Source organism: Pelecanus crispus, chromosome 9 (genome assembly GCF_030463565.1).
Source record: "Pelecanus crispus isolate bPelCri1 chromosome 9, bPelCri1.pri, whole genome shotgun sequence".
Taxonomy (NCBI): Eukaryota; Metazoa; Chordata; class Aves; order Pelecaniformes; family Pelecanidae; genus Pelecanus; species Pelecanus crispus.
The window spans coordinates 12493066-12519825 of NC_134651.1; the positions used below are offsets into that span (position 1 = coordinate 12493066).

The 26760-nt window shown below is 40.2% G+C and overlaps 1 protein-coding gene across 1 annotated transcript in view; it reads right to left on the reverse strand.

Moving 5' to 3' along the window:
- PSMD1 (proteasome 26S subunit, non-ATPase 1) overlaps window positions 1–26760 on the reverse strand; it is a 75085-nt gene that overhangs the window by 47152 nt on the left and 1173 nt on the right. Inside the window, exons 2-16 of the mRNA XM_075716346.1 lie at window positions 25345–25388; window positions 24195–24268; window positions 23776–23945; window positions 22703–22908; window positions 21272–21415; window positions 20168–20394; window positions 18662–18722; window positions 16793–16921; window positions 14895–14983; window positions 14142–14220; window positions 13411–13584; window positions 12321–12432; window positions 11462–11658; window positions 10783–10878; window positions 10175–10239 (exon numbers count right to left, since the gene is read on the reverse strand). Coding sequence (XP_075572461.1) covers window positions 10175–10239; window positions 10783–10878; window positions 11462–11658; window positions 12321–12432; window positions 13411–13584; window positions 14142–14220; window positions 14895–14983; window positions 16793–16921; window positions 18662–18722; window positions 20168–20394; window positions 21272–21415; window positions 22703–22908; window positions 23776–23945; window positions 24195–24268; window positions 25345–25388 — 1867 coding nt within the window. The remainder of the gene's footprint in view (window positions 1–10174; window positions 10240–10782; window positions 10879–11461; window positions 11659–12320; window positions 12433–13410; window positions 13585–14141; window positions 14221–14894; window positions 14984–16792; window positions 16922–18661; window positions 18723–20167; window positions 20395–21271; window positions 21416–22702; window positions 22909–23775; window positions 23946–24194; window positions 24269–25344; window positions 25389–26760) is intronic.

Sequence of the window (26760 nt, forward strand, 5' to 3'; positions counted from 1 at the left end):
AAATTCCATGTGCTGAAATTATCTCTTTGTGGTTTTACTGTAGGGGTGGGCAGAATCTCTTACCCACCTGAATTTCATCTCCATTACTCTCACATATACATAAGCCTGGTATTGCCAGATTTGTCACAGAAAGCTGCCCTTTGTTCTTTTTGTACTAAGAAAATTAGAGCATTTAACCAAAATAGGACAACACCACATCAATGATCATGAGTAAAACAGGACAGGGAGTGCCTGGAACACCCCTTTAATTTATATGAACGAACTTCCTTTTTTTATGACCATTGGAACTTCAACAAAAGCCTTCCTTCATCCAATATAGTTCACACAAAGTAGAAAAATCACAGATAGAATAGCTATTTCACTTGAAAATAAGAGCAAGTGTTTAAGAGACAGCAGAAACAACAGTACTATGTAGACCTGCACATGTTCACAGTTTAGATTAGCTCAAAATAATTTCATTGGCATAAGATTACAGGTCCCAAACTGCACTCTCTCAGACATGCTCAAGCCTTCCATCAGAGCACAAAATTCATAGAAAGAATTGCTCCTCACAATCCATAAAAGCTACCAGAGTCTATCATCTGGGAAATCAGGAGCTTCTGACAGTTCCAGATCATCTCTCTTTGGATTGGGAAATCCGCAAAGTACTGGAGTTCTTACAGTAAGCAGTCAGCTCACCATTTTTTTTAGATAGTTTCCATTTACAGTAAAATTTTCAGCTCGGGCTTTGCTTTAATTTTTAATGTTTTCAGAATTCTTTGGTTACACACTAAAATTATGTACAGCAAAAGGCTTAGGTTTTTTCATCCACAGAACAGAAAGTACTAAAGATAACATGTCCTTCCAACATTTATTTATAAATATTTAATTTAAAACATATGCAAGTTCAAAACAGAGCCTAACATAACAACTGCCAGAGAGTTCCAGGAGAAAGTATTAAAAATACTTTTGTGGTCCTTAATTTGTCTCCTTCCTCCCCTTTTTGGTGATAGTCACTAGCCATTTAAGTTAGAACAAGCTCTAACTGCTCTCGCTTCTCTTTCATTAATCAAAATTTAAGAGGATCCTGCAGTTAAAAGCCAGAATTGACAGACTGCTATAGCTGTGAAAGATGCCTACGTCTAAAAAATATTTGAGAATCAAAAGCCTTCAATAAGACCTAGATTACTTTGAAGCTCAAGGAGGGAGGGAGTAGGAATAAAACCCAAAAAAACCCAAAACTTCCAGGTATGTAGCTGAAAACGTCACAGACTAGTGTCTCATTTAACCTAAAGCAGGCACTCTGCAACCAGGTAAAAGTGAAATCACATCCGAGCACAGAGTGATCACAGCAAAAAAATTAAAAGCATCATTTGCAATGCAGGAACCAGCCTTCATGAGGAATAACACCAAGAGGCAAATGGGCACAGCACTGTTCTTCAGGGGTTATTTCCCAGCAGCCAGAGAGCAAGAAGCAGTCATCTTTGAAAACTCTCTTACTACTTAAATAAATCCATGCCAATTAAACAAAAACTGCTCATACAGCAGGCAGCAATCATCCTCTTTCAGCAACAACTTAAATTTTCCCTTTCCAGCAGGAACATCACAGCTGGCTCACAGCATCTGGAAAGAGCAAGAGGTAACTTAGTTCTCTTCTGTCTGATCCCGTTCTTGTACAACCATCAGTCTGCAATGAGCAACAACATGATGAGTAATTTGCCCTAAGAGTCCCACAGACACTTAGGGCAAATTTCTGTGCCTCTGTGTAATCAGTGGTTAGACTCCACCAACAGGAAACAATCCTTGAAAAAGTCTCACCCAGCAAAGACGTATTTTGTCAAGCCAGCATATAGATTTCTCAATTTTAGTAGCCATAAATAGGAGCTCAACATCTTCCAGTTACTGAATTTAGTCAGCAACAATAAACCTCAATCAAAAGGCCTAGTGACCAATCAAAAATCCAGTCTTCCTACAGAGAAAGAAAATTTCTCCATAGTCAGAAACACATCATCAAGAAAACATGCACATTCTATTTAACATGCTAAGTGTAAAAAGAAATTGCTTGTCCACTGACAAAGCACACAAGCTAAGAATTCAGGTAAGTCTTAGAAAGCCTAAGGACAGAGGGCAGAACTATGAAATAAAAAGACAACATAACAGACAGCAGAGATCTTGTTTTAGCAACTGTATCTACAAGAACAGATTTGAACAAAGACATTACCTTCATTAGCAAGTCATGATGAAAATAAGAGTCACTGCAAGCTACTGTAAGAAAGCACAGGTTTGTTGTATGGTAACTAAGGACAACACTGCTCGTGTGGTACTGACAAGCAAGACAGGAGGCTCAGGGCTACATCCACGAGCATCATCTTTAAGTAACACAAATACATAAAATGTATTTTTACATGCTGGCTGTGAAAGAGTATTTTTATAGCTTCCAGCTTCCTGCATAAAGATAGCAGCCTAAATAATAGTTGATAAAAGGTTTGCAGTCACTTGCTAACAGATCACAAGACCTTTTTACAGGAGAAAGGGGTCATGCACTTCCCATTTAACTTAAAAAAAAAAAAAAAAAAAAAAAAAGACATTCATTTCTCTGGAGTGTAATGCTCTGAATTCTTTCAGAATCTGGCCCATGCCAAACCAACCCCCTGGCCAGCTCTATGGCCTCTATATACGACATAAAATAACAACTTACACAGCCACCTAGTTCAACTTCCCTCATTATCACAGGCACTTTTATCTGGCATATTTCATTTCTTTTTAAACTACTAGAGAAGCAAGACAGACAAAAGTCAAAGCTGATCTGCAACATACAAGCACTATGGGAAGAAATACATTTTAGAAGAACAATGGACAAGTATGGGGTTTTGTTGTTGTTTAATTATTTAAAATACATTAGGAGGTATTTAGTCAATGTTCTGGCTGCCTATCTAATTAAAAATTACAGCACAGACATGGACCTAAGGACTACCTATAAAGATATCCACCTCAGCAGCCTTGCAGACAGGAAAATAATGGAGTTTGGAGCCTAACAGAATGAGTGCCTTGAAATCCAAATAAAGGCAATACCTTAAACCCAAACAAAACAACAAAAAACCCCAGACAAAACCAAGCAAAACCAACCAAACAAAATCCCAACTTTTAAGCCACCCTAAGAAATAAAGAAGCAAGAAATTCAGCTAACCTCAACTGTGGTGATACAAAACGCATTTCATGAAGCCAGCCCCAAACCATCTGGGGTTCTATAAGCTGCAAACCTTTAGTTCAGATTCTATCAGAAAACTTTCAGGCAGCCAGAAAAATTTATTCCTCACTTATCTTGTATTCTCCAAGTGGAAAACTCTTCCTAACCACATCACACCTGGCCATACTAGTATCAATTTTCAAATGCATCATAATACAGTTTAAAAAAATCCAGTGTTAAGCAGAAGTCAAGGCACTGAGAAGAGACTGATGCTAAAAAGCTGTTCACTAGCATACAAGAGGCACACTGATTTTTTTTCTTTTTGGTGCTTCATAGAAAATGTCATTTTCCTACACCATTTTCTTATTGTGGAAAAATCCACAGCACTGCAAGCTGGTATGAGAAAGCAAAAGCATTACTCCCCTAAATCTTTTTCTAGACTGTCATATGTAACATTAGCCTTAAAAGGTAAAGTAATGCAAGCACAGTAAACCTGGTAAAGGCATACTGAACAACCTGGGACACTGGAGCCCAAAAAGGCAGGATGCTCACCAGAGCTCTTCTGGCTCTTTGTCTTGCAAGCTGGAGCCAGGAGTCCCAGAGTTCTGGCCAGTTCTTAGGACTGATTTAATATCACCATGAAGCATTAGCATGAAGATGCCTACGTACAACTGCTAACAAGCACTCCTTTGTTTCACTTCCCCTTTAGCTCTCTAGGTAACCATCAAAATGGCAAAAACAACAGTCAGGAGAGAAGTAACTTCCATATTTTTGCTTTGGCATTTGACACCATGGTGTTTACTGTCAGTGTCCATTCCCATGAGACACACTGTTTTGTCCAGTTGCAAAGAAAGGCTTTTGCCCTGCAGAACAGGAGAGGAAGCTTTTTCATTTTTAAATGGGAAGCTAGTTATAAAAATAGGAAAGATGCCTTGCTGTAATGTCCATTTTTACTCTTATTTTTAATAATTCATGTCAAACCCTATTTGTCTAGCCACACACATCTAAGATTCCTTGCATCCAGGTATTGAGGTCCTTTTCAACTTCTGACATCATGGTCTTAAAAATTAGGAGCTTCTTGCTCTTTGAGGGATCCTATTTAAAAATGCTCTAGACAGATGATAGCAACTCATTTTCAAATTCATTAAACCCTGCACAACAAATAAGCCTTTTATTCTGCAAGATGCACATCAATATTCCCTAATAAAATCAAACAGGAAGTTTTTGCCATAAAAAAATAATACATCAACTTCATTTAATGGCTCAAAGAATCTCAGTGTATTGTTTGAAACAATGAATGTATTTGTGCAATCTGATTGTACACCTACAATTTTCATTAGAAGTTAGATTAATTTTGCCAGAGGTGCCAAGTGACTTCAATGCACTACAGTGTGGTCAGTGAAGACACACAGCTCCGTTTTCAGTTTCAGACCTGCAGATAAAGGCATTTTCAAATCCAAAAAGACTTCAGTGAAAGTCTAAGGCTTCTTCTGATTATAATAAGATTTCTGGTCCTATTAACCTTTCACTGAAAGGGACCCTCATTCTCCTCCCCCAGGAAGACTGAATAAGACAAAGACAAAATGGGTTGGAGGGTAAACAAAACCCTTTTAATCTTTCCTACAAAAGAATTAACAAGCAGGGGTGTTTCACTAAATTTCTCTTCTTCACAATTAATAGACTGAAAAAGTCACTGGTACAGATCACATCAGAGTGACTGTTAGCCTCATACTCAATTACCCAGAAGATCTGCCATCTGCCTACTGGATAAAGGTAGGTTGTAGGAGTTAAAGAAAACAAACTGTCCAAGCCTTCCTGGAACAAAATCCAAGTATCTGATCTGTGTTTGCTTTAAAACAAATATATAGCGTTAAAATATCAAAGGCTATGTAAACACAAAGAATACAAAAGCAGGAAACATTACTATTTCACTTGCATCATCCTAAGATGAAGAACTGAACATAAGCCATGCAGAGTTCTCCATGTTTGGGTAGCCTACACTTATCAGCTGAGACTACATCTTCCTTTTGGAACTCTCTAGAGGCTGCATTGTTCCCTCTCCTGCCCTTAGCCTTTTCGCAACAACACTGCGCCAAGGCAGAAGCAGCATCCCACAACTCAAGTCCTACTTCCCCATGGTTCTTATCGCCCTGGACTTAAAAACTGCTACAAGAGCATTAAACCTTTTTAGTTCATGCTTTCAAGCACTGCTGCATCCCACATTGAAGCCTTTTCCCTAACCAGACTTGTTATACCCATAAAACATCTACTTCCTCATTTCATATATAAAGTGTTTAGATACACTGCAGCATTGCTCTAACATATAACAATACAAAAATAAAGCTGACGACATAAACCAATCACATCTCACTCTGCCATATAAACAACGACCAATTTGTGATATAAAGTGGTAAAATTAAGGTAAAAATAAGTCTCTCCATTTTTAAAAAAGTAAAACACTTTAAATGGACTGTGTTTTCCATCTCATCGTAATAGTCTTAAAAAAAGGCTGACCAGAAATCACAAGCGCCTTAAATGCTGTTTTCCAACAGCCATGATACATATTTTACAAACCACTTTAGTAGAAAGAAGGAATAATATATAAACATCAACAATAAGGTAAGTTTGCTATTTATGATCACTGGCAAAAGCATCAGGACTGGGAGAACAGAGACACGTTACAGTAGCCAAGTCAATACATCACTTCTCTTCTTGCTATTTCACAATACAGATTCTTGTACAGCCCTGTATCCACACTGCAATCTCCAAACATCTCAAGCTTTATTCATGCCTCTGTACCATTCTACAATAACATTTTACTTAACTGTGTCTCCTGTAAGAGATGGCCATTTTTAAGAAAAGAGAAGATGTAAAAAGTCTCAGGTTTTATGCTGAACTGTTTTGACTGTCTTGCTACTTGTGAAGAGGAAGAAAGGAAGAGAGTTTTGAAACAATTCTCTTGCACCAGAGCATTTTCTGATAATTTAATACAGTGGCACGCAAATGATCAGTCACAAAATGCATAATTAGTGCCTAATTTTTGTAAGGCACTAAGCCGAGAGAGAAAAAAGCCATACCAAGTCCTACAGCCAGCAAGCTGCACTTTTGATCCCCAGTCTGCAGACCTGTGGACTGCTTCTAAACTGTCAGCAAAAACAGAATTAACAGCAGCAACACTGCTGGTCAACAAGCTTCAATTCTACATATGTGGCCTCTTGGAAAGCTTTAGGGTGTCCAAGAATAGAGCAAGGAAGTTAGTTTTGTGCTATATGAACGGGACTCCACAATGTATTCTGCAGTTCAAGCAGTATGATTGCTACTGCTCTGCTCCCTAGAGCAACTTGCCGGCAGTCGTCCACACAGCCAGGCAAGCATGCATCCAATGTCCAAGTGCGTAACTGCTATAGCAGCATTAACCCCTGCTCCCCTAATCCTTTCAAAACTCTTGCACCATAGCTGATGTTTTGAGCAATGCACAGAGTCCATCGAGCGTTCCTTACATGGCTTACCCTCAAAGTACCACAGGACTTGCTGAATAAATACTGCAAGTGATCCTGTTGCAGAAGCAAGAATTTCACCAACTTTTCACCTTTGCTCCAAGGCAACAAAGATGACTTTGGAAAAGAATCTAGGAAGAAAACTCCTGAACAATGCTGAAAGTGTATTTTAACATTTTTTTTAAGTAATCTGAGAAGATAAAAGGCACTACAGTTACAAAAAACCCCAACTGATACTAACATAAAGAGGGCCATAACTACACACTGTTTTCACTTGATACATTAAGGAATATAGAAATTCTCTTAAGGTATTATATGCTAAGGAAAGTACTAAATGGTGTAACCGGCTAATTTGATATCTTTCATAACACATTAGAAAATTTAATCTTGCAATTCTTAGGCAAAACTTAATAACCTAGACTAGAACACCCTATCTAAACCTTGATTCATGAATTTTGAACAATGAAGTAGCCACACACGTTCTTCTGTAGACTTTTCCAGTAATTAAAAAGTACAAAAAAAAAATCTAAAAACATTTCTGGGCTTAAAAAAAATTAAAAAGTTAATCTTCAAGTTAAAGCAAAACCTTGTTGCTTTAAAAATTAAATGTCATGTTTTATCACATTATGTTCTATTGCATTTTATTCTGTTACGGTGCTGCTTTCATTAACTCTAGCCATAAAAGCCAAGCTGTGCTCTTGAATGTACACAGGGTTGCACATATGTACTAGCAAGGAAGACTCACAGAGGTAAACAAGGACAGAAAAGCCTTACAGAATGTTCTGCTATGCAAACGTATTACCTAAAAATAGCTGGCTTTGTGACGTTTATGACACTTCTAGTTCAAATCCAAGAGGAAGAACATTTATTCACAGATAGCTGTAACAAAAAACAAACTAGGTATTTAGGACACAAAGTAAATTTGTGGACTCTAGCTCTGTCAAGAGTTCTATCATGTTCACCAGTGGTGCTTAGGAAATTACCACCCTCTGACTATGTAACCTCCACCTTTAAATGGATTTTATTATTCCTACAGGAGGAACAGACAGAAGCACGAGTCTGTGCGTACTCCTGCTGCTGTAGTGTACAACCCAGCAGATGAACTTACACCTCCAGCATGTTCAACCCTACAGTAATGATGTGAATTCCCCAAGAAAAATGTAGACCACATTAAACAAATTTATTCTCTTATTTCAATACTGACTTCAGAGTTCCCTTTCTGGAACCACACACAAAGACTTCAGTGAGACCTCTTCTCACAGGAGCTTCAGTCATGTTCCTTCACCTAAACCAAGATTAATTTCTGGGGCTTAGCCCACTGTGTTACATATCTGCTCACCTCCCATCACAAAACACTTAATTCAAAAGCTCTGTATACCTAGCAGCTGACAGATCACTGACTCTTGCCAGTATTCAGTGCTGTATTAGTGGCTTTTAAGACAAGTAAATCTAGTTAGACTTCAACAAACAACAGTCCTAAGAAAGAGATGTCATTTTATAGTCATGAAATCTGACAAGCTCACAGCCCATTTGCTCTTTATGTCTCTGTACGCCTGCAGTGTTGAGATGGGCCAGAGCACACAATTAGTGCTAACTAACAGTTTGAGCAAACAGGAAAGGTAAATGTAAAACCAGCTTCTAGATCCCTACACTGACAGACAGTATTTCTTTCCAGGAATTGAAATATGCCTTTTAGTTTACAATTAGAGTAACGCAGGGGATAATTGGTGGGGCCCTCTAAGCAGAAAATCCCTTCTACCGCCGCATGTGAATGCAGGGGTCTAGGCTAGACAAACCAAGGGCTCCCTCCAGAAGACTGTGCCTTTAAGCAAAACAACTGATCCTGTATTTTGTGAAAGTTACCAAGTGAAAAGTGTTAGCAACTACAACAGCCTAACACAAGCCTTTTGCCTCCAGAAGCCAGTGATAATCAGCTAAAAAGTCTTAGTCCTTTGCTACCAAGTAAGGTGGACACTGGAATTTACAAGGAAATGTTCCTCCATATTGTGCAAGCAGGTTTTGGACTGTACCTTTCCAGAAAGGGAAGGGAAGGGAAGAGGCAGGACAACATCTGAACCACTGCAGAGCAGGTGAAAGAGTCAAAGATGATGTCACTCATTTCTTCATTGCTGGATATGGAGAGAACAGGCCCAGAACTATCTTGCTCCAACAAGATGCCAGCACATGGTAAATGGTTTAGCTCAGAGCCTTGAAAGCGTCTCATTTTGGTAGAAGCGATCAATGTCCAATTATGTTTTGCATTTGTTGAAAAGAAAAATTACATTGAAATCAGAGATCAAAAGTGCTTTGTCACAACCTGTTTGGAAAAAAGATGCCTGAAACTATGGAAGGCCTGCACGGAATTTTCCTTCTGTACACAGATGCAGAAGCCAGTTAAACAGACCTTTTGGCTTCAGGAGAGACACAGATCACTATGCAGCAAGGAACGATCTGTGCCCATTGAAAGCAACCGAGCAGAAGCTCTTGGGAGACGCCTGCTGCCCACAGAAAGAATTCGTTCTGTTTGTAAACTACATTTAATTGCAGCCAGAATATGCTTCAAATAAAACAGAATGGAGCCGAGTAATGTCTATGCGAGGAACAACTTGGTTAATAACAAATTGACCGGTCATATCAATAACCCATTTTTTAATACCAGCTTTAAGCACCTCTTATTCTGCTTTTTAGGATGAATTTACAGACTGCCACCAACCCAAAGAAGATGAGAACAAAGATTTTTAAATTACAGTCCTGGACCCAAGTATGCACTACCTCCTCTCAGACACAAAGGCTGCAGCTTCACTCAGTGCTTGGACTACACAGATTACTGTATTAACAGATGAAGGTGTAGTCCTTGGGGAGCCTTCTAATTCCTCAATCCAATAAAAAAAACCCAAACACCTCTTACCTAGGGAACTATAGAGCACTACAGAACACTACAAAATACCAGTTCAGCAACAGATTTCACTTTAGAGAACCAAAGCAAACACCATGACTATTTTGTGATGGGTTTACATTACCACAATGTAGCAGTGTTTAACAGTGGATACTTAAAAAAACAACGACGACTATTTCAACATCCTTCTTCAGGTTATTTTTACCGAAGTCACAATGTCCAGGAATGTTCTGGATAGCAATTAGGCAGACATATTTGTCTGAGTATTGCTGCCTTTAAGAAGCCTGGCACAAAAACTGTATATTTAATTTTTAATTAACTCTCAATCCTGCAAATATTAATTTTTCATTCTATTTGTCAACGTCATGTAACCCTATTCAGACAATTAAGCCTTAAGTCCAGAAACATACAGAAAGGCTCATTAAGCATCTGCTGAACATTAAGGAAGGCTTCTGATTCTGAACCAAGTTTTATTCTCTCTCAATTTTCAGACTTTTCAATCTCCATTCAGTTAGCAATTGAGTCACTCTGTGAAAGCAATAGCGTACACATTTCCTGAAAATGTAACAGACATCAAATTGAAGGCTGTAGAAGTGACTAAGGAAGATATTGTACCTGAACAGAATGAAACCAAGTGACTCAACAGCTGCCCGCCTCACATCATCATTCACATCACTCACCTACAAAAGGGAAAACAGGACATTCAGAATATAGTTAAAACACTTGAGGACTCTGCAACATTTCAGACCAGGTGTCAAGCACACAAGTTAATAAAGAAGACAGGATTATAGAGAAAGTGAGTTAACAATCATGTTCAGCCTTAGCTGAAAGAGTCTCAGCCTTGTTCATACACTGTGACTGCAAGCCTATCAAAGAGCACGGAGACCTCATCTTTCACAGCTCAAGTTGTTTTTTCCCCAGCCCATCATTACACAGACTATTCACTGCAAACCCATTACCAACTACTTTAGGATCATGTTTTATTTTTTAATAGGTTCCTTTTTTGTGATACCAGGTTCAATATTCCCTTGCTGGAAGTCTACTTATCCTAATGTCAGAAGACCCTGTTATTTCTATTCATAGGTTTAAGGAAAGCTTTCATCACTTCACAATCTCTCATTTGGACCAGAACATTAACACTGTAGACACAAAGCCTGTCAAAGTAACGTGCTTACTTTCTCACCACAAATCTTGCTATGTGCTCCTAAGCCCACAGTACTTACAGCCACATGCAGTAGGCGTCTGATAGCCTTGTTGTTCCCTGAGCCACAGTATGCCATAGCAACAGTGTACATGCCAGAACGACGGAGAATTGGATCCTGGAAGAGAAAGCATCAATATTTAACATCCATCCAAACAGGGACTCAGTAATTCTGACTTTAAACCTGTTCTACTCTTGGGCCTGGAATCTGCAAAAAGGTAGCCTCACTGTTTAATTGGTTATTAGGGATGAGTAACAGGACAATCACCAAAGCAGGGTTGTCATTACCATTTTCAGGGGGACAGAAAGATGCTATGCCACAGGCTGCCAAACAGAGTATCTGGCAGATGTGTCATTCTGCTTCTTATTCATTATCTGCTATTGATCACTACTAGATCCTTGAGAATGACACACCTACAGCAAGCCTCATCTGTTTTTAACCATCACACCCTGTTCTGCTCCTTGTTCCTGCTCATAGGACTATGGAGACCGAGTATGAGGCTAAAGAAATACACAGGTAAGCACTGTTCTTGTATTTTTGATCAGAGTGAAGCAACCTGTGAAACTGCCCCACTTCAGACCTATGTAAGAACTTCCCTGGTTCAAAACAGCCAACCCACTGTAGCTGGAGATTTCACAAAAGGACAGGAAGGTCACCTGTGTAACAAAAGGGCCAGGGATTAAGTCACAGCTAAACTCACCTTATCTCTGCAGAGACTCTCAATGAGAGCATCTGCCTCCTCCATCCTCCCGTACATGACCAGAGCAATTCCAACTGCAAGGCCTCGCAAAATCTTTTCATGCTGGGTTTCCTGTGCGTAGCCAACCATGTCCTCAATAGCCTGAGCGTTTTTAGATCCCAACATAACCAATCCCAGTGCCAGGCCAGCTGCCTCACCTGCACAGCACAGAAAAGCAAAAAATCAAGCAAACTCTGTTCCCAGAAGCACTAAATGTTATATCTAGAGAATCACACAAGATGCAGGCCAACAGATCACTTCTGGACACCACCATGCCCAGCGACCCCATTATTCATGGACAAATGTGCTTGTAATGATAACCTACCAGCCACAACTTAGTGCTCTTCCCTACCGAGTTCAATTTTCTCTTCCCTGGGCCAAGAACTGCTGAGGTAATTTTCCTGTGAACCCCTGCCAATGCATCAGTAGCCCCTGCAAGCTTCTCCAAGCCTATCTCTCAGCCAAAAAGGCCACATGGCTCTGGAGATCAACTACACTACATAAAAAGCGTATGATAAAGGAAAGAATAGAGCAAAATAAGGGACTGTTTAAGGACCTAGCATGTCTTATCAATATTTGGCATAGTGCCAGAGACCAGTCCTGACAGGACCTCTGAACATTACTGCCACATAACTAAAGAACCATGCTGATCAGGAAAAGGTCGGTAAATAAAACGCAGCTAAGGCAATCTAGAAGCAATCTATGCTGCTAACAGAAAACCTAATTTAAAAAAAAAAAACACCACAAAAAAACCCACAAAAAACCCCTGATGCCTGATAAAGCCTCAGATGGTTATTTGCTTTGAAAGCAGAACATTTACCTGTCACCGCATCATCCTGGTATAGATTTGTTTTCAGCAAATCGTACACATCTTGACGTGCTGTCCCCATGGCAGCCAGACCCAAACCCAGGCTGCCACCATGTCGGACAATCTAGAGAAGCATATGCAAGTTCAGTCATGATAAAACAGGGAACAATATGGCTTCAGCTGAAGTAGACATCTTTCCATCAATATAAAGCTGCAAACTTTTAGCCCCAAACCACCCAAAATGATCTCTTGACCTGTTAGAAATACCACTTTCACTGTCTTAGGCAGTAAGTGTGATGAAAGAGGCAGAAAACAGAATAGAAACGGCAGTTCAAAAGCCCATAAACAATGAGTATCAGAAGCTTTACACACAGCACAAGAGACTTGCTAGTATCTTTAAGGTCTTTTTCCCCACTGAGTGATTTATGTAAAAACACAAATCTGTGCCATGCATAAAAACTGCTGCCTAGTAATAGCTTTCGAATAGAAAGGTAAATCAGTACCCACTTAAACAGTCTACATCCTCTTTTGTTCTAAGAATGGATACAGGAAAGGCAGTACATCTGCAGTAAGACAAGTGGGATCCATTCACAGACTTTTTAAAGTACTCTGAAATTCTGAAATTCCCCAAAGAGAAGAAAGAAACATGCTGGGAAAATACTAATCTGTTCTTAACTTAAAAAGAGACTTCTTGTAGAGGTCTACAAACAGTAAGTGGTGAAAACACTTCTTTTTGTATAAGGTGCATTAAACCTACAGGGCAGCAGAAGCATTTTGTGGCTTATTCCTCTGACAGCTAAGCCATAAGCAATAACAGTGCCTGAATACTGCAGGTCCACTAGTAAAACAAAGTAGATACACAAGCAGTAAGAAAGATGAAGCTAGATTCACTGTCAAATATGTAAGAATTTCCTAAAAGTCTTACCTAAACCTTGACCAATAGGTTGTTAAAACCAAACCTTATATTTAAGGCCCACAGGAGATATAAGTATCACATTACTGCCACGGTCTTAGTTACCTCTAACCCCCACTTCTAAACCAGTTATCACCCTTCTGTATATTCCCAGCAAAACAAAGGTTCATTACTGAACCCAAAACATACATCATTACTGGCATTCTTCAGCTGGTTCAGCAAGTAGTCAATGATGTCCCCACCATGGTTAGCATGAATGAGACCCAAGGCGTAGAGACCTCCGCCTTCCTGGTAGGCTGACCCTGGCGAGGTGTCCTTGGGTAGGTATGTTGCCATTAGCTGTAATGCTTCTTTCTCATGACCCTGTATGTCCAGCGTCCAGCAGGAAGACAGTGGGAAGTGAAAGGTGAAAAAACAGTAGATGAAAACACTTCACGATAATATTTAAACAAGTTAGGAGAAAATATACCCTCCCTGTGAACGAATTTGAAGAAAATGACCACTACTTAGGTCACCATTTAAACTTACCAAAACTTACTACAGTAAGGACTTTGGTACTGTCCCAAAACCACTTCAAAAATATACACCTGCAATTTTAATAGCTAGAAACTATTGACTCTGTTCAACTGCCAAAGGAAGAGAAGAGTTAGGAAGAAGATTCTCTCCTTGAGCCATGTTATCCTACCACCGTTCTGATGCTCAGCAAAACATGCTGTAAACTACATCGGGTATCAGACAAGATGGACTTGATAAAGCACAGCTTTTCTTTAGTGGAAAGACACAGACTATGTTGCAACTGTGCCTTGCAATAGACTAGGTAAACTGGAGTGCAGGCATCATTCAGAATGCCCATTTCAATGTTTCCACTGTTCACAAGTCAAGCATTTATATTGAACAGAGGGAAATGAATGCAACGTTACCTTGTGTATAACACCCAAGCTGGCAGTAGCAGTAAACTTAGCCCAGTTAGTTGCCCTGGCCAGCCACTCCAAATTGTCTCTGGAAGACAAAAAGAGAAAGATCATACCAAGTTTTTCATACAGCCTGTTCCTCATCCTGCAAGCAGGGTTTCACAGCACTAAAGACTGCTTTCAAACCAGAAAGCAGCTCCAGAAGGCAAGAAGGCTAACCACATTTCCACTTTATACTTCTCTCCCCTTCATCAGCCCTGATTTTTGGCTGGTCATAGTCAAGCTTCTAGATACTGGTGATCTCAGTGAAAGGTGGAAAACAACTCCTCAATATGCAGCCCATCAACTCTCTGAAAGAAACTCTAGCAGAGCTTCTGGAGCTTTCCTCAAGTCCCTGGTAAGGTCAGCCCTGACATTTCCCTTCCAAGAGTCATCCAGCACTGTCAGTCTCTACCAAAAAAGATGCATCATCTCAGAAATTCTCCAACTAGTAAACAAAGAGAACAGAAAACCCAGATCTCCACACTCCAAACTGCTCATATGTTTAGCAGTCAAATAAAGCCAGTTTGTGAGGTTAGAGGAAAGGAAACAATTCCAGCTTCTTCCCTCTGCCTTCATATTAGTTTTCAGGCCCTTTGTTTATTCTTCTCTAAGCCCATCAGAGTTCTGCAGCCACCCTTTTGGAAGTATCAAGCTAAGCAGGGCAACAATGTTGTTCAAACACCTCTAAATGACATTGGAGCTTCCTTGCCACAGATTTACCTAAGGAACTGGTCGCTCGTTGTACCACAATGCATAAAGGAGTTTGCTATAACTGTTGCTGTATGACACACGGAATTCCGCACTGCATCCTGAAAGAACAAAAAACAATCAGTATCACCAGTCAGCAAAAGATATGCCCTAGGTCGCTTAACATGCTTGCCAGTACACTAGAAAAATGGATTGTAATTACGCTCAATTTAACCGGCAATTTCCCTTTAATCAAAGTTAATAGATTGTTAATACATTCTAATATATCCTCAACTCATCTTTGCAGTGCAAACCAATCCGTTCTATGAGTTTTTGTCAGAGATGTGATTACTTCAATTGCAGCTTAACTGGAGAGCCCTCCCTTCTGGTTCCCAGAACTGAGCACTGCAGAGCATGTGCTGCTGACATTTTCAAGCCATCCCTGGAGCACTGTGCAGGATCACTCCCAAGCACTTAAACAGCAGATGGAGAAGATTTTCCAATACATTTGAAGTGCCTCCTGAAATAGATGAACCCACTGACAAGCGTCCCCTACCATTTTTGCTGATGATGTGCACCTTATTTCACATATAAAAAACGTCTCCTATGGCTTCTAATAATAATTTAGCTTAAGAGAGTCTAATTTACCTCTAAGTTTTCATTTGCCCACCCTTGAGTAACACCTTCCAAAATAAAACCGGTTACTCAATTCACTAGCACTGCCTACAGTACAGTACCCGATCGGTTTTGTCTTCAATGTGGAAATATTAGTCTCTTGAGCACGTATCAGAATTTCTTTAGCCAAGCTGAAGGTGTGGTCTCACATAACACCTCAAATAAAATACCAATGTACTGTAGCCTACAGTCCTCGCTGACTCCCTCCCTCCCTCCCCAACAAGCAGCATCTGCAATGGACCAGTCATGGAGCCGGAGGGCGAGTTCATCCATCTTACTGACCAGAAGGAAAACAAACCCACCAAAAAAAGGGGGGAGGAAAGGATTAGTTTCTACAACCAATGGGGGCCAGGTGCCCCTCAATACAAGAAGGACATTGAGGTGCTGGAGCGTGTCCAGAGAAGGGCAATGAAGCTGGTGAAGGGTCTGGAGCACAGGCCTTATGAGGAATGGCTGAGGGAACTGGGGTTGTTTAGCCTGGAGAAGAGGAGGCTGAGGGGAGACCTTATCACTCTCTACAACTACCTGAAAGGAGGTTGTAGTGAGGTGGGCTCTTCTCCCAAGTAGTTAGTGACAGGACAAGAGGAAATGGCCTCACGCTGCGTCAGGGGAGATTTAGATTGGATATTAGGAAAAATTTCTTCACAGAAAGGGTAGTCAAGCATTGTAACAGGCTGCCCAGAGAGGTGGTGGAGTCGCCATCCCTGAAAGCATTCAAAAAACATGTAGATGTGGCAGTTTGGGACATGGTTTAGTGGGCATGGGGGTATTGGGTTGATGGTTGGGCTGATAATCTTAGAGATCCTTTCCAACCTTAATGATTCCTAGTTTTTACTTTCATTAAAAATAATCCAGCCACCAAGCCAGGAAACACAAAATTACTACTCTACCCTTAACTGGTTTAGTGGTAGACTTGGTAGTGCTAGGTTAATGGTTGGACTTGATGATCTTAAAGGTCTTTTCCAAACTAAACGATTCTATGATTCTAATAGCAGCCTGTCATTAGGTCATACTAGCTGTAAGTTGAAACAATCTGATTATATGGCATTCTTCGGATGCAATCAGCTCTTCTTCAGCCTCACAGGTTCAAGTTTTGAACGTTAATTTATTGTGTGACTAAAACAGATTTGTATCCTCAAAACCCAGGGAGGCCATGCTAAAACATAAGATGTTGTAAAATAACAGCAACGTGGTCAAAACAAACACAGGATGAATCAGATGAATCCAAGACAACCTTATCTAACAAAGCCTCTTACCTTTGTGTTTTTGAGGATCATGAGGTCTGTATTGTTGTTTCGTATTAAAAACTGCAGATGTAACTCAATGGCCATTTCCCCACTTAAAATTTTAATCATTTTTGAGATCTGGTCCTTAGGCTCTGGGTTCTTCACATAAAAGCAAAAAAGAAGAAAAAAATAAGAGAACCCAACTACAGCTCTGTTCAAATACAGTTCATGAGAAGCCACTCTGGTATGTTCCCATCACCATATTCCAAAATCTACCAGGCTTTAGGACTAAAAGGACATTGATTCTGCCCCTGCTGCACAAGCTCAAATCTCCCAGATAAACAGGTCCCTTTGCACACAACAGTGCAGGTGGGAGAAGAGACTCTTTGAAAAGAAAGGTATTCTTTCATTGAAAGCAAAAGGATATGAGTGACATCTGATATTCTGCAAGCTGCTGTTTGCCCTTACAGATACAATGAGTCTCCTGCAAGAGGCAACCACTTTTATAAATGCGAACCTGTATTTCCGTGGAAGTTTTAATGGAGAGGACCACAAAGCCACAACACTTAGCATGACCCTGCTGAGCTGCAGCATCATTCTTGTGAGCTACAGGCTTTATTTAGAACAATGGCTAGTACAACTAGGAATCTCTAACGCATTCATCTTCCAGAGCTCTTTGAGAAAGCCTCCTTCCTTCTCACGATGGAACAGTTTCCACAGATTAAGTTCCAACTGAAGTCCCTCCCGAGCACGGTGAAAAGTACACTGCAGCTCTTTGTACTGACACTGTTAGGTGGTCAGAGACCAGCAAAGCATAAGTAGTTCAGCCCCTAAACTAACCCCCTCAATTACTTCCTTGTAGTCAGCATTCTGAATTGTGGAAGATTAAGCTCAAGAACATTTCTGGCCACACAGACCATTTTTATGTACTTGTCCCTTGGCACAGTCAGCAATGCCAATGCGGCAGAAACTGATTCAAGACACCTTTCCTGCACAAAATCACTGTTTACAGATTCCTTGATGGGGCAAGAAACTTGACCCCTTTTGTTATCCTTGTGGAATGTAATTTCAAGAAAACACTTCTGTTTGCCCTTGATTAATTTTTAAGTGATCTGCAAGAATCTCTCAAAGATTCCCAAGTCTAGTTTGTAAACAAGCAGCATGGGGAAAAAGAAAAGAAAAAAAACCAAAACTTGTCTTGGGTTTTACTTTCCTCTCTAGCAGCATTTCCTTCCCTCAGCATTAGAAGTGTCAGAATTGCATTAGGTATTCTACTTGCTGAAATGCAATTGTATGTGCATGTTAGAAGTCAACTCACTTTCTCCAATACTTGGGAAAAGAAACTAAAAAAAGAGATTCTAACCAGCTGGCCCAGTAACACAGCCACCATGCTAGCCAGTGGCAACAACTTCCCCCTTCGTGGAAAAAAACTACATTACGTCAGCATCCCCTCCTGCCGTTCCTACAGAACAGCATCTGATCTATCCAGCCAGAACTACAGCCGGATTTCAGAAGAAGAAAAAAAAATGCATGAAGCTAATTTATCATCTAAGGTTCTCAGCAGCAAATTTCAGGCCCTTTCTTCTGGAATGAGCTAATTATTTCAATATCAATAAAAAGCAAACATGTGAACCAGATCCTTTTGTCCCCTTTTTCGGGGCTCAGTAATTCCCACCAAAATCTACCCACTTCCCACTCTTCCCCAACTTTCAGCATCTGAACTGCTGGCTTTTTAGACTGTCAGATATTTGATCCTCAGAGATCATCTGTCACCTTGTCTCCAAGGAAGACAGAGTGGAATTCCACTCTTCATTAGCCAAACCAATTTAGCAACCCCAGAGATTCAAAGAGAACACATAACAAAAACTAAGCAAGGTATATTTTGGGAACAGCACTCACAATTTCTGCAGACTTCCCTGCACAAGTGCTTCCTGGTTTCTCTTCTGCTTCCATAGCATCACTGAAATAAAATACAAATGAAAAATGCAACCCAGTTCACCATTCATAAGTAGTCAAGTGCTGTAATTATGGCTGAACACTGTCCTGAAAGAGCAGCCTGGGATCTGGGAGATGATGACTGGAAACAGGACTTTGACATGACAAGGGCTGACTATCTGGAGGTCACTGCTGAGAGGCAAACTCTTCCCCAATTCAATTTTCAGGGAACTTGAAGACAAAGGCCCAGAAAACCCCACCCTCTTATTCCATCTATAAAGACAACAAAAATAGAGACGCTGGCAGGGAATGAACAGGCAGAGACAGGTGAGAAAACAAGGTCAACAAAGCAGCAAGGATAATTACACCCTCACCCAGAGGCCTTGAGTTCATCACTAGTACAATGGATACTAGAGTGTTGAAATGGAAATTAAACATATTAAGCTGTTGTTAGCACCTTGTCCTAATGCTTCACAGACTGACTTAAAATTATTCTGTGCCCTTCCTTTTATTTCACTGGAAAAGAAGAGAGGACAATGCTTGCTATGCCCGTATCACTGATTGAAAAGCATTCAGACCCAGTTCCTCACAGCTGCATAAGCCCTTATATTTAGCCAGCCTTGATCTAGGCAGCATTCTCCAGCACACACTATCAAAGACAGTGCAGGGATCACGTTGTCTACAGACATGACAGCTCTGGTGATTAAAGAGCAGATGGAGCACAAACTTACTCCATGCTGCCCCAGAGGTGGGCAGCAGCCTTAGCATGGATTAGCCAATCCTCTAAAAACAGAAGTTTAAAACAAAACTATGTCAATTACCTGTAAGCCATCAAAAGAAGAAATAAAGAAGATGGAACAGTTAGTGCCAACTTTGATTTTCTTAACAGTGGCTTCCTGCAGCTAAGATCCAGTAATGCTGACCAATGAACAAGTTTTAAATGTCAGGACTTTGACAAAACTCAGACTAGATTTGAAGTAGCTCCTTTTAACTGCAAGTACAAAAGGGTCTACAGCACTACAGTATCATCTGAGCTCACTCTTCCCACAAGCAGGTAGCAGACCACAAGCTATGATGTGAAACCAAACTTGCACATAGCTGTGATGAGCTTTTTGCTTGAACTCTCCCCTTCCTTAGCTTTACAAGTGGCTGTAAAGACCACACAACATCAGAGCGCTCCTGAGCAATTCACACTATGGCTTAATGAATTACTGCTCATTAGCTGAGCCACAGTAACCGCGCCATACTTACCTCAACTGCAAAGGAAAATGCATTTTTTCAAACAACAGTGGATTCTGGTAACATACAATTTTGCCCTGAGCAAATAGCATGTCTTGTCTATCACCCTGACTTAAATGAAGGGGAGTAACTCAATTGCTTGTAATGGGCATCCATACACAGAACAGGAGGCTCCATCAGGGCAGGATTGTAACCCAACAATTATGCCTCTTCTCAAGCCAATCTCCCCACCTGTCTTTCTCTGATCCAGGGACGGTGCCAGTGTTGGTGGATCCAGGCACAGAGGCAATGGGAGTGCCAACCGTGCGGAGATTCTGGATCACTGAAGACAAGAACTGCTGGCTAGCGCTTTCATACAGATCAAAGCAAATTTGGTAGGCCATGAGGAGATTATCTTCCTTCACCAGTTTTTCCAAGATGTCGCTCACAGCCTGTGGGTCATCCAGGAATATCAGGCACTGAGTGGGAGAAAGGGAAGAACGGGGTGGGGGGAAGGAGAAGACATTATATACTTCAGAAGGAAAAAGCAACACTACCCAAAGCCACACTCCATTTCCGCCATTCCCTCATCTGCTGCTTCCACAGAACACCCCTTCAAAGAAAGAAAAATTCTCTCTCTCATAGGAGATAACAGAAATCTCTGAAGATTTTTCATAGGTCAGTTTAAAACCAAGACCAAGTATTACAAATTCAAGACACACCATTCAAGACTTCCTATTTCTGCATTCCAGGAATGCAGAATTCCAGGAAATTCTTCCAATTTCCTATTTCCTATTATCTTTAGAAACTGACAATGTTGTCCTACTAAACACAGAAATTTCAAAAGCACACTAGAGAAGCATCAGTCATTTTGTAGGGATGTCTCAGCTAAAAAGGAACAGGCATAACACTCCTGAGTCACACGTACATGGCGTACCAAGATCGGCAAAGGCCTGAGAACATCTGAGTAACTTCGTAACTGGTTGTCTAAACACTTTCAGACAATGGCTTACCAAAAAACAAAGCACTGTAAATATTCTTTGTAGGAATAAATAAAATTTCAAGCTGTGAATCTATTATCTGATACTCCCTACGTAGGCTTGAAATATTCTGACAGGGTTGTCTATGTCCCCAAACTGCCTTTGAATGTGTTTCTTTCTCTATAAATTGACCAAATGTGCAATATTTGCATCTCTTTTTCAAGTTGATCTCACTTTGATGTATATTTGAAGCACACAACCAGGAAAAGATATTTCATTTAACTGAATAAAAAAGAGAGATCAGTAGATGTCAAGTCAAATGCATCTAAAGAAGAGTAACTTTTGATTGATCTTTAAACGTCAATGAGGAGTTTACCTGGCACACGTTGATGAAGTCTGGTTTCTCCAGATTCATGTAGATTTTAACTAGAACTCTCAAGACTTTATTACGGAACTGTTTATTCTGCATCAAAGACATACAGAGCTTCAAGCTGTAGGCTAGCATCCCAGGAACATCATTCTGAAATAAAATTCAGGGATATCAAGTCTGGGTTTGGACCAATAAGCAGGATTTAAAAATTAAAATAAAGGTATCTCCTTTTGATTTTAAAAAGCAGAGCAAAAGACATGACATATAAACCTTCACAGTTTCCTTTCCCAATTTCAGAAAAGCTTATATGCAAGTGTATTGCAGCTTAAAGAAAAAATACTACCAAAAATGTACAGGACTAATATTTAATTCAGTAGTTAAAACATGCCAAAGATTAATTTAAAAGTTCAATACCTATTTCCCCTTCTTCACCTTTCTTGTTTGAACAACCATTCTCAAATGCAGTGAAATTCACTGCAGTAACATAAAATGTCAGCAAAACAAACCATGCACCAAGAAAAGATCCCCAACACGCTTATTTCTTGCTAGAGACTGAGAAACAGATTTGGTTACTAGACTTCAGAAAGGTAATTTGAAATGAGGGATTTGTAATGGGAAATTAAGTTAGTAAATGCATAGGACAGCAAACAGAACAGAAAGAAAGATGGATGCCTTATGATATTCATTCCCATATACAGAAATGGGAGACATCCAAAAATGTGAGAAAGCTGTAAAGTGAAAGTGGTAGAATGTAAAGGATTTAAATCATGTGGCTGGCATACGATTGAGATACTACAGCATCACAAGATTACACACAACCGCTGAGCTGCTGCAAATGACTACAGGCATGCTTCTCTTACTGCCATTACTAGGTAACACGACTTACCTTAAAGCCTCAGTGAATGATGTTAAAGCCAGACTGTACTGCTTTGCAATCAGGGCCAGCTAAGACTGCACACAGCCACTTACTGAAAATCAGAGTAGCTCACAACTACTGGATTTTTTTGTTTTGCCTGCCATAAATAAATCACTTACCTAGCCCTAAGGATCCCTTCCCACAGTGAATTACAGCAGATGACAGGCACAACAAAATAAAGGAGCTGTTCTTACATTACGCCAGACCTAAGATCTGCCTAGTCCAGTATGGTATCTCTGCTAGTAGCTGACACGGAATACCTTAAGAAGAGGGCACATAGCCAAGCTTCCTGGGAATATTCTCCCAGCAACTTGCAGCTCAGTAGAGGTCTCTCTATACTTGATAGTCCTGAGTGGCTCTGCCTTCCATGAACATGTTGAACCAAACACCCCTGAGTTTCATCTTTTATTCAGTTCATACAAAACTGGGCAAGTTCCATAGCAACATGGATCTTGCACTTCACTTTTGGATCCATACCTGGAAGAGACTAGCTACATGCACCTCCTGTCTCTTGCACATACCGATTCAAGGATGGTTTTCTCAAAGATGTCCAGCCTGCGTGTCTCTAGAGCAATGCCAATGGCCTGCTTGTACTTGTGATCATCCAAGCACCGCTGGAACATTTTGTTCACTATCCCTTCTAGCCTTTCATCGACAGGTTTCTTCTCCCCTTCTGGCAGCTCTGCATTCTCCACACACTGCTTGGTATAGTGGTCGATACATTTTGCTGAAAAGATATTGAACGAATACAGGGGGGGAAAAAGTCAGCATTTGCAGTTTTTTACAGATGAAGAGACCAGTATGTGCATACACGCATTCTATTAGCAAATACAGCATATGGGAAACTACACAAAGGTGAGGCACAAGAACTATTTGTGTAGTCACATACAGATAGTAGTGCAAGATGCTTATATTCTCTTCTAACAAACTCTGATTTTAGTGCTGAAACCAAGCAGGTATTTTTAAAATGGAACCAAGGACATGATTTTTGTTCAAGTGGCATGATATTTTCAATAAATGAGGGAACAGCAGTAGGAGACTTCCCAGCTCCACCGTAAGCACCAGCTGCAGAGACTGAAAGCCAGCCCTGGTCCATGATATCCTGTACAAGGTGAGTGATACCAGCAGATGAGACTTTTAAAAGACATTCAAATTATACATGCATTCAACATCTGACTTGCTATCTTGTTAAGGGTGGATAAAAAAGAAATTGTACCCCTCAGTTAGGTGTGCAGCTACACTTATTAGCTGATTATTTCCCAAGTTATGCTGAAATTGATAACAACATTAGCACACAAAAGAGAGAAAGGACAATAAACAACCAAAGCAATTTTCTTATTAGGAACTCGCAATAGAATAAGGGTTAAGAATAGGAAAAAAATGCCAGAACTCCTAAGTCAGTTCCATTACAGAATCCCAAAGCAGGAGAAAGAAAGCACAAATAAACTGTGTAAAATTAGCTGCAGCATCAGTTTAAATGAATACAAGGAAAGGAAGAGGAATATGGAGAAAAGCAGCTAAATCAAGTAAAATCTCAAAGTTACAGTAGTTTTGACAACACAAGAGCTTTTCTTTTGCAGCAACAGTTGTTTACCAATGATCGTCTCCACATATTCCGAGTTGTCGTTGACATTGAAGAGGTCACCTGCACCCAGGGCATAGTTCAGCGATTCCTCAAAAGCTCCCAGGTGGTAAAAAACTTTGGAAGCAACTAGAGCAGCAAACTGACGGCTCCGGAAGCCCTCATCTTCATACAGAACTTCACTGCAAAGAAGAGAGAGAAAAGCATCAGCTCCATGTGCTCAGTTCTCTTTAGGGCCACATGACAGCTTGAGCAAACTTGCATCTTTGGGACTACAGCTCCAACCCCACATCCACTTATATCAGTGCTTTCCGGAAAATACAGAGCTAGACGTTGTACTAGCCAGTATCAAGCAACCAGAACTACATTCGCTTCATATCTCATGTTATATTTAAGCAGCACACCCTGAAGTAATAAGTGCCTTCTCTTACATTTTGTCCACTGACTCAGAGATTTCTGCCCAGAAGTCATTGACGACAGCATTCAATTTGTGAAGAGCAAACTCCTACAAAAAATAGTAAAAAGTTATATTATATTAAAAATGCATTTATTACCTTTCCACAGTAAAAATGAAGTACCCCCTAAGACTGATATCATAAACACTGACCCATTTCAAGGGTAAATTCTACTTTAAAAGATCTTTGCAAGCATTCACTAATCTTTGCAAGTCCTTTGCAAATAAAGGGCTGTTCATTTAACAGGCAAGACAACCCTGATGTTCCTTCCCATGGCCTCTCTGTGATAAATGACTGGCTAAAATGACCGATAGGTGAAATTCCTTAAAATACAAAGCTTTCAAAGTCTTTGGGGCAACCTCTGTGTAGCACATAGCCTGTGGTCTATGCCAGCCAACTATTTTTATTTATTTGGACACAGTACTTTAGCAGATAAATGATATGCAGGCTAGAATCAGCCCACTCATAACCAGTTCAGAGCAAAAGCAGAGCTCATTGGGATCTATCACCACCTATGTCTGTTTCCAAGCAAAACATTTAGGGGATTACCAATATTACCAGATGCACGTCCCCTCCTAAAAGGGGCTGTGTTAATGCTCAAGTAACTAACAAGCATCATCAATACATCACCACTTTGAGTATTTGGTGTTGTCCTATGGATTCATATACTCTGTGGACCGTAAAGTTTCTGTTGCTGTTTTCTTCTCCTGCCACTACTGTGATCTTTTTTTTTTCCCCCAAGTGAAAACTGTAACTGTGATTTTGTTTTACATCACTTAAATTATGCTAAAAACTCAAGATGTTCTTCAGCTTTGAATTTTACGTAGTCAAAAGGCAGTCTCTGCAACACTTTTAAGTAACAAACCACCATTATCATCAGAGAGCTGGGAGCTTTGGTGAATAGAGATCTTTGCACGTGAAGCTCCAGTTTGATCCATGTTCAAAACAAGGAAGCTTGCCACCTGACATCATGTTATTAAGCCCTTCCTTTCAGCTTCACGCTAGATATGATTTGGGGCCCACCTGTTGCTGTCCAACCATTAATTATTGAGATCCACTAATTTCTGATTTTAAGCTCTCAACATAATGCATTTGCTGTTATTTGCTCCCAGATGTCAGAGCTTACCTTGAGCTGTGGCTCTTCTTCATCCAGAAGAGAGATAATTCCAGCTGCAAAACAAGATCATAGTCAGTTTTGGACTCCCTCTGTTTCAAAAGTGAACATGTTATTTAGTTCAAAACCAGCAGAACAGGAAAGAAGGTGCTCTCTGGAATGCTGGTTTAAAATCTTCAGTATTAAAATTAAGAGATCAGATCCAAGTTTGCATTAAACATGAAATAAAATAGTTCAGAATTTAAAACTGAAAAGGTACACTGTTTATAAGAGATGATCCTTCTTAGAAGAAAACATATTAGACAGGAACTCAGAGAATCTGGGATTTACTTCCAGCTCCATCACTAGTTTGCCGACTGCTTTTTAGCGGATCACTTCCAACTTCCCCAAGGGGCAAGTCAAAACATCCTAACTGACTGATCATGTCAAAACATCCTAACTTTTTTCATGCCAAGGAAACAGGCCTCTTGGCTAAGAGAAGATGTCATATCTTGCAGCTTTAACAAGATTCCTGACGCTGTCCCAGAACATTTGTACGAACAGCTACAGAAATACTATTTAATTGACACAACTGAGAATTTCACAGTTATTTGGGGAGCTCAGTCTGAAGAATGGTTATAGGTGGTTTCATTATCAGACTGCAAGGATGCAACTGAAAAGGTTGGAAGAGGATCTGATCCAAGTCCAACACAATTCACTGCTTTTATTCTTTCATGTGTTGTAGAGATTGATAACCTTTTAAAATCTAAATAAGACATCAAACTGGAAAGGCCAGCAAGCCTACTGGAGGGCTGAACTGGGCTTTCAAAAGATCTTGACAAATAAAAGGAGAGTGTGCAGGTCAAAACTAAAATGTACAAATATAGAAAGGAATCCGAATAGTACAGTGGATGAAGATGAAACATGATCAATAATATTGTATGGCTACAGTGAGAGGCACAGAGCCCAAACTCCACACTGTACGTGAGAGCATTTCTTGGCAGATATATGAAGCAATCCTTCCCTCTGCTTGCCACTTGCACCACACCTGAGCCAGACCGCTGTGTCCAGTGCTGGGCACCGTGTTTTAAGAGTTAGGAGCAAACCAGGGTGTTCAGAACTGAACGATAAGAACAAAAAGGTCTAGCAATTGGGACTTATGAAGGCTGGCTGGAGGTCTGTAACTGGTTAGTCTACAGAAATCTGGGAAGGGTACAGAGTTCCTACATGTACAGGGCAGCTGCCAGCAAAAAGAGAATAATCTGATCTTTGTGTCAGATATGAACAGGAATAGTAAAACCAAGCTTTATTTGGAGCTTCAAAGATTGAAGTTTGATGATAAGAAAAGTCTTCTGACAGTAAGACAGTTACTCACTTTACCTAACAATGTTGTAGAACATCCGTTATCAGAGATTTTTTAAAACCAGGTTAGACACGTGTCTGTCAGTA